Here is a 7205-nt window from a genome sequence, read left to right as displayed (position 1 = left end):
AGAGGAGAGGCTGCGAGTTGAGGGATTGACACAAATGGTCAGGCGGCGGCGGAGAAGGAGGAGGCGGAGGCGCAGGGGGGACCCAGGGCGGCTAGGCTGCCGAGAGTTGGGCGCTCCTCTGCCCGGCTGCGGCCACTAACGCGGCGCCGCGGGCCAGGGAAGAGGGAGGCGACCCCGGCGCGCCTGGACCACTCTTGCTCTCCTCGCCGCCCGCGCTTCATGAACCGCAAGTTTCCGCGGCGGCGGCGGCGGCTGCGGGACGCGGAGCGGAATCCCGGGGAGCGGGCAGAGAGCGGCCGCACCCCGACGGAGGGCACGGGCGACCAGCTCTCCCGGAACACAGTGGGAGCCACCACCCGCCGCGCCGCTGCCCGCCCCAGTCAATCCGCGCCGAGGAGGGAGCCGAAAAAGTATGGCTGAGGAGGCGGCGCCTAGCGAGTCCCGGGCCGCCGGCCGGCTGAGCTTGGAACTTTGTGCCGAAGCACTCCCGGGCCGGCGGGAGGAGGTGGGGCACGAGGACACGGCCAGCCACCGCCGCCCCCGGGCTGATCCCCGGCGTTGGGCTAGCGGGCTGCTGCTGCTGCTTTGGTTGCTGGAGGCTCCTCTGCTTTTGGGGGTCCGAGCGCAGGCAGCGGGCCAGGTATCCGGGCCGGGCCAGCAAGCCCCGCCGCCGCCCCAGCCCCAGCAGAGCGGGCAGCAGTACAACGGCGAACGGGGCATCTCCATCCCGGACCACGGCTACTGCCAGCCCATCTCCATCCCGCTGTGCACGGACATCGCGTACAACCAGACCATCATGCCCAACCTGCTGGGCCACACGAATCAGGAGGACGCCGGTCTGGAGGTGCACCAGTTCTACCCTCTGGTGAAGGTGCAGTGCTCCGCCGAGCTCAAGTTCTTCTTGTGCTCCATGTACGCGCCTGTGTGCACCGTACTGGAGCAGGCGCTACCGCCCTGCCGCTCCCTGTGCGAGCGCGCACGCCAGGGCTGCGAGGCGCTCATGAACAAGTTCGGCTTCCAGTGGCCAGACACACTCAAGTGCGAGAAGTTCCCGGTGCACGGCGCGGGAGAGCTGTGCGTGGGCCAGAACACGTCCGACAAAGGCACCCCAACTCCCTCCTTGCTACCAGAGTTCTGGACCAGCAATCCGCAGCACGGCGGCGGTGGTTACCGCGGCGGCTACCCGGGGGGTGCCGGGACGGTGGAGCGGGGAAAGTTCTCCTGCCCGCGCGCCCTCAGGGTGCCCTCCTACCTCAACTACCACTTTCTGGGGGAGAAGGACTGCGGCGCACCCTGCGAACCCACTAAGGTTTACGGGCTCATGTACTTTGGGCCCGAGGAGCTGCGCTTCTCGCGCACCTGGATAGGCATCTGGTCCGTGCTGTGCTGCGCCTCCACGCTCTTCACGGTGCTCACGTACCTAGTGGACATGCGGCGCTTCAGCTACCCGGAACGGCCCATCATTTTCCTGTCCGGTTGTTACACAGCGGTGGCGGTGGCCTACATCGCCGGCTTTCTGTTGGAGGACCGGGTGGTGTGCAACGACAAGTTTGCAGAGGACGGGGCGCGCACGGTGGCGCAGGGCACTAAGAAAGAAGGCTGCACTATACTCTTTATGATGCTCTACTTCTTCAGCATGGCCAGCTCCATCTGGTGGGTGATCCTGTCCCTCACCTGGTTCCTGGCAGCGGGCATGAAGTGGGGCCACGAAGCCATCGAGGCCAACTCACAGTATTTCCATCTAGCTGCCTGGGCTGTGCCAGCCATCAAAACTATAACCATCTTGGCGTTGGGCCAGGTGGATGGCGACGTACTGAGCGGAGTGTGTTTTGTGGGGCTCAACAACGTAGACGCACTGCGTGGCTTTGTGCTGGCGCCTCTCTTCGTTTATCTGTTCATCGGCACTTCTTTCCTGCTGGCCGGTTTCGTGTCACTCTTCCGCATCCGCACCATCATGAAGCATGACGGCACCAAGACAGAGAAGCTGGAGAAGCTCATGGTGCGTATCGGAGTCTTCAGTGTGCTCTACACCGTGCCGGCCACCATCGTCATCGCCTGCTACTTCTATGAACAGGCCTTTCGGGACCAGTGGGAGCGCAGCTGGGTGGCCCAGAGCTGCAAGAGTTATGCCATCCCTTGCCCTCACCTCCAGGGAGGTGGAGGAGTCCCACCACACCCGCCCATGAGCCCGGACTTTACAGTCTTCATGATCAAGTATCTCATGACGCTGATTGTGGGCATCACATCGGGCTTCTGGATCTGGTCCGGCAAGACACTGAATTCCTGGAGGAAGTTCTACACGAGGCTTACCAACAGCAAACAGGGGGAGACTACCGTCTGAAGGAAGCCCAGACTCTTACCTTACCCTTTTTTGGCCTGATCCTAGCCATCACCTGGAAGCTGGCCCCAAGGAATTCCTGCCAAGCCTGGCCACTCCAGGCTTCCTCGCCAGCCACTGACTTTTGCAGGCCCCTTTCCCAACAAACAGCACAGGTCCTGCAAAAGCTTCCGTCCCTGGGGTAAAGGAACGAGAGGGCCCAACTGATCGAGGTGTATGTGTATGTGCGTGTGGACCGATCTCTCTAGCCCTCTCTCTGATACCAGGATTGTACGCTTTTATGATTGTAAATAGCCTGTGTAAGATTTTTGTACGTATATTTGTATTTAAAGACTATCGAACACGCGGTTTTTTTTTCTTTTTAAAAATGTTTAATTATTTAGGGCAATTTACGTATTTGGAGCTTTTCTCAGTTGCCCTTTTCTGCAGATTGCAGAGGAGGTAAAACAGAGCACACTTGACTAAGTGCTTTGCCCTGTGCCCTCATCTTTGTCAAGGGAGCATGGGCCTGCCTCTCCAGGGTAATTTCCATCATCATCTCCCGCCCCTCCCCTTCCTTGCTTGCAGTGGGAAATTTTAAGGTGCAGAACTCCATAAAGCTTCCAGATCCCGAGGTGGGCCCCGCCCATTCCAGATCCTCCCCTTTTCAGCGATAGAGTGTGGATGGCTGTCCCTGTGACTTCCTGATGCTGCTTATTTGAGATCCACCTTCCAACTTCATTAGAGGACCCCAGTATGGGCTCTGCCAGTTGACCCAGCCTCCCTGTACCCTGGTGTCCCTTGCCCAGTGTCTTTCTCCTTGCACCTAAGTTGTTCAGAGGGAGTGCAGTAACCGATAGCGAACTTTGGAAAGTCTGACTTTTTATGGATGAGCTCATTTTTACTCTCTAGTATCTGGAACTTGCTATGGGTCTGGTCATCATCATGGAAAGAGCAGCAAGCTTTGTGGGTTGGGAGAGGCTAAAGAGAGAGGTTATAAAACGTTAGTTCTAATTGCATTCTGATGTCTGGCAACCTACTTTCTTCCCCCTGTGATGCTGCCTGCTTCTAGATTTTACCCTTCTATGAAATGCAGACCTCGAGGTCGCCTGGGAAGCTTGGTGAAGGAATGGTCTACCTCCCTTAACAGGATAGTAGAACATACACAGAGTATGGAGACCTAAGGAGATTTCAGTGGAGTGGAGGTACTCCAAGTGAAACGCTGTTTCCTGGTTTTAACCAAATTGCAATTAGATGTGTATCTGTCTTCGCAATCTAAAAGTTGTACACAATCAACAACATACTTTGCTTACTCCTCAGCAGCACATTCTGAGGGAGGAACAGTCACACCCCCCCCACCCCCGCAGAAAGCCTGGTTGGACTTCCGAAGACAGAGGCGGTGGACTGACGGATGGGTGAGAAAGACAAACACGACCTAGGCATGCATGCTGAAGGGGGAGTGTGTCCATTCCTACTGCATCCCATCTTGTGTGCTCCTGTCTGGATTCACGGCAGTGTGTCAAATGTAAATCTCTCAAAGCCATTTAAAAATACCCACTTTAGTTATCGATGAAGAAGAGGAGAAAAGCAGTCCTCCTGATTGTAGTGTTTAAACCTTAAGAGTTTATCACAAATGCCGGTACATACATAGGACCTAAATTTATCTATGTCTGTCATACCCTAAAATGACATTGGTTTTTGGATTTGGTATGCATTATTATTGTTATTACTGTTATTATTATTCTCACCACCATGAGATCATCTATATTTATAGAGGAATAGAAGTTTATATATATAAAATGCCATATTTTTAATTTCGCAAATAAAAAAATGAAAGTTTTGTACGAAATTACATTTTTTTGTGCCTGAAAACAATCGTTCTATCTGAACTGCCTTTACATTTTACAATGCCTCACAACCAGTCCACAATATACAAACCTAAAAGATTCAATGGAAAATCCATCCTTGCAAAGAGCAACCAGCCTGCCTTCTGAATGGCATTTGTAGAGTCCCATGCCAAGGCTGTTTTCATGGTAGCAGAAAATAGAATATTTTAAAACAATATTATTATTAAAGTCTAACTCTAATTTTAACACTGAGGCTTTTTTTTTCTTTCAGGGAATACATTTACATGACTTTTATTTGACAGAGGTTTATCTGTCAGTTGGGTGCCTTTGTGATGTTCTATGAGGTATTGTCTTGTTTTCTCCATTACCGTGCACATCCCAAAACCCATAAACAGGCAATCAGTATGTGGTCACGGACTCGGTTTATAAGCATCTAAGATGGCAGTAGGCTGTGGAAGCGTTTTGTTGTTGTTGTTTACTTCTGAAGATTCCATCCGTATTGTTCAGAGAACCTTTCACAGAGGAATTTCCTACGTGACCTCAGAATTGATATGCATGCATGTACATATACCTGTACACATGCATGTGACTATATATACAGCAAAATAGAAATAACAATTTACATTTTATAATATGGGAATAATATGAGAAAAAGAACCCTATTAGAAAACTTCAAATATCTGGAGATTTAAAATATTTTTATTATATTTTTCATTACTTTCTAAAATCAAAAGACAAAGGGCTAAAGAGAATCCATTAATGCACCAGAGTGACTTTTATGGTTATCAGGAAATTGTGTTATAAGTCCTAATTCATTTTAAGATATTAAACATTTTAATTTAATGGAAAATACACATTTAAAGTTGGAAGAAACAATTCTTGTTTGTTACATTAATAGAAAAGATGGCATTTGAGAAGCTTTTATATAGAGATACACATGAAAAAAAAAACAGTAATTCTTTAACCAAATTAGAAGAACATGTCTCACTAGGTAATTATGTAACTTGTGGGAGAAATATTTAAGACAATTAATTAGTTTCTTTTCCAGGAATAAATGTAAACAAAACAACAACAAACAAACCAGCCTTATTGTGGGTGTCCTTAAAATAATGCAGATGTGAACTTGACACAAAAAGGCTTTATATTCTCTCTATACTAAAATATCACTCAAACAGTAACAGGTTTTATATTCTCTATATTAAAATATCACTCAAACAGTATTTTAAGTCACTGTCAGGCTTTGTTTTCAGAAAGCACTTGATTTTAAAGTATGTGAGATACATAAATCCAGGAAGGTTTTTGTTTGATTTGGTTTGGCTTTGCTTCATTCAGTATTGATGGCAAAATAAAACTTACCTGGGAAACCGTGGAGCCGCTGATGATAGGATCCCATTAGGATGCTGTTTCCATGACAAATCCTACCTTCAGGTGGCTTGATTTGCCTGGATTTTTTTTTTTAAGCCAACTTTCTATTGAAGTCAGTTTCCCCCCTGACAGTGCACTCAATTCAGCTTTTACAGTAAATATTAAGGTAACATGAACACCTTCTGATGTTCATATTTTTTTTCACCTAGATTTTATGGAGACAAAGAATTGTGGTTTTTCATCCCAGAGGCAGACTGTACCAAGCATATGTAAAAGAACCAGAGGGGATATTTCAGCTGCTCTGCAATGGTTTCTTGTTAGCCGGAGGTTAGAGCCCTGGTCCTTTTGTCTCTACTGTGAGCACTGAAGCCTTCTGCCATACATACATTGTTATTAAAGAGCCAGCATTTAACTAGAGTGGCAGAACATTGTAAACCATTATACATTTTCGATGATGATTTTCTATATAACTGGAGTCCAAGAAATTAAAATAGAACATGGTCACTACACATGTTTACATGTGGACACTAGTGATATTTTCACTGAGTATTTCTTAACACACCAATCTCAAAAGTCTTCCAGGACTGACCTGTGGGAGCACAAATAATGCATGGTTTGTGTGACAGTTTGACACTTGGGTCACTGCTAAAAAGAAAAAAAATGCAGTGTTACCTACATTCAAAGCCCTTACATTTGCAATAATGTCTTAGAAAGGACTGCCAAACAAGCAAGGGTCAGTGACCCCTAAAAAGGGGATAAAAGTATTTGAGCTTCATGGTGGCTCAAAGTTCCTTTAAGATTTATGATTGAGGGGACTGATCATTTCTGCACTCTCAGATTCCCCCTTTCTTTAACAGACATGTCAAGCTATAGCAATTTTTGTGACAAAGCAATTTGTTTAGAACCTGACAATTAAGGCATAATCTCTAGATTAATTTCCCGTGAGCTTATCACATAGGGTGAAGCAACTCTATGCCACTGTAGAGTCAAGTTGCCCTGTCATGATTCCTGTGGGGAATTTTGTTTATAGATCCTTATGGGACCTTAGTAATGGGTTAAGTGGTGAATTTCTCACAGAAATCTTTCTTAGGTGATATACTCAGTAAACTCAAGTATTGTCTGTAACCATGTGAACAACATACAACATTTTGTGCATCACAATTAATTTTAGATTCTAAAGTTCCTTGAAAAAACAATAAGGTGCCACTTTCAATAGAAATCAATTTCTTTAAGATGTTCATGTTCTAAAGAGGTACAGGCAAAGGACGGAACTCAGGTAACATTGAGTTTTCTCCAGTTAACACTGGGATACTAACCCAAAGGCATATGGAGTATTCAAATAGAATTTATTTGCATATTTTACACACATGTCTTTAAAAGGTGAAATTGACACTTGAAAACAAATTTTTAAGTTTTAATATTTATAATATGCACATTTCATATAACTATCCCAAGAAATTTTATCCTTAGTGGAGACTTTCAAAACATGTTTGTAGCAATGCAGTGATTAACATCAAAAGAACCGTTGGCACTGCTTTGAGATAGTTCTTTGTGGCCTGGATTCTTTTCTTCCCCTAAAAAAAAAAGCACCAAGCATCCCTCTAATTTGTAGATATCTCCATGTTTCAGATCTCAGGGCCCGTTTGAATTAAATATGCTGGGGAGTAACCGCACCA

The 7205-nt window shown here is 47.0% G+C and overlaps 1 protein-coding gene across 1 annotated transcript; it reads left to right on the top strand.

The window, feature by feature from the left end:
- Positions 1–224: 224 nt before the first annotated feature.
- Fzd1 (frizzled class receptor 1) lies at positions 225–4340 on the top strand. The gene has a single exon (XM_021162551.2). It carries the CDS (start codon positions 413–415, stop codon positions 2339–2341), a length of 1929 nt encoding a protein of 642 aa, XP_021018210.1. The 5' UTR covers positions 225–412; the 3' UTR covers positions 2342–4340.
- The last annotated feature ends 2865 nt before the right edge of the window (positions 4341–7205 follow it).

The sequence above is a fragment of the Mus caroli genome, chromosome 5 (genome assembly GCF_900094665.2).
Source record: "Mus caroli chromosome 5, CAROLI_EIJ_v1.1, whole genome shotgun sequence".
Taxonomy (NCBI): Eukaryota; Metazoa; Chordata; class Mammalia; order Rodentia; family Muridae; genus Mus; species Mus caroli.
The sequence above is the reverse complement of the archived record's forward strand: the minus strand, read 5'-3'. Positions and strand labels throughout refer to the sequence as shown.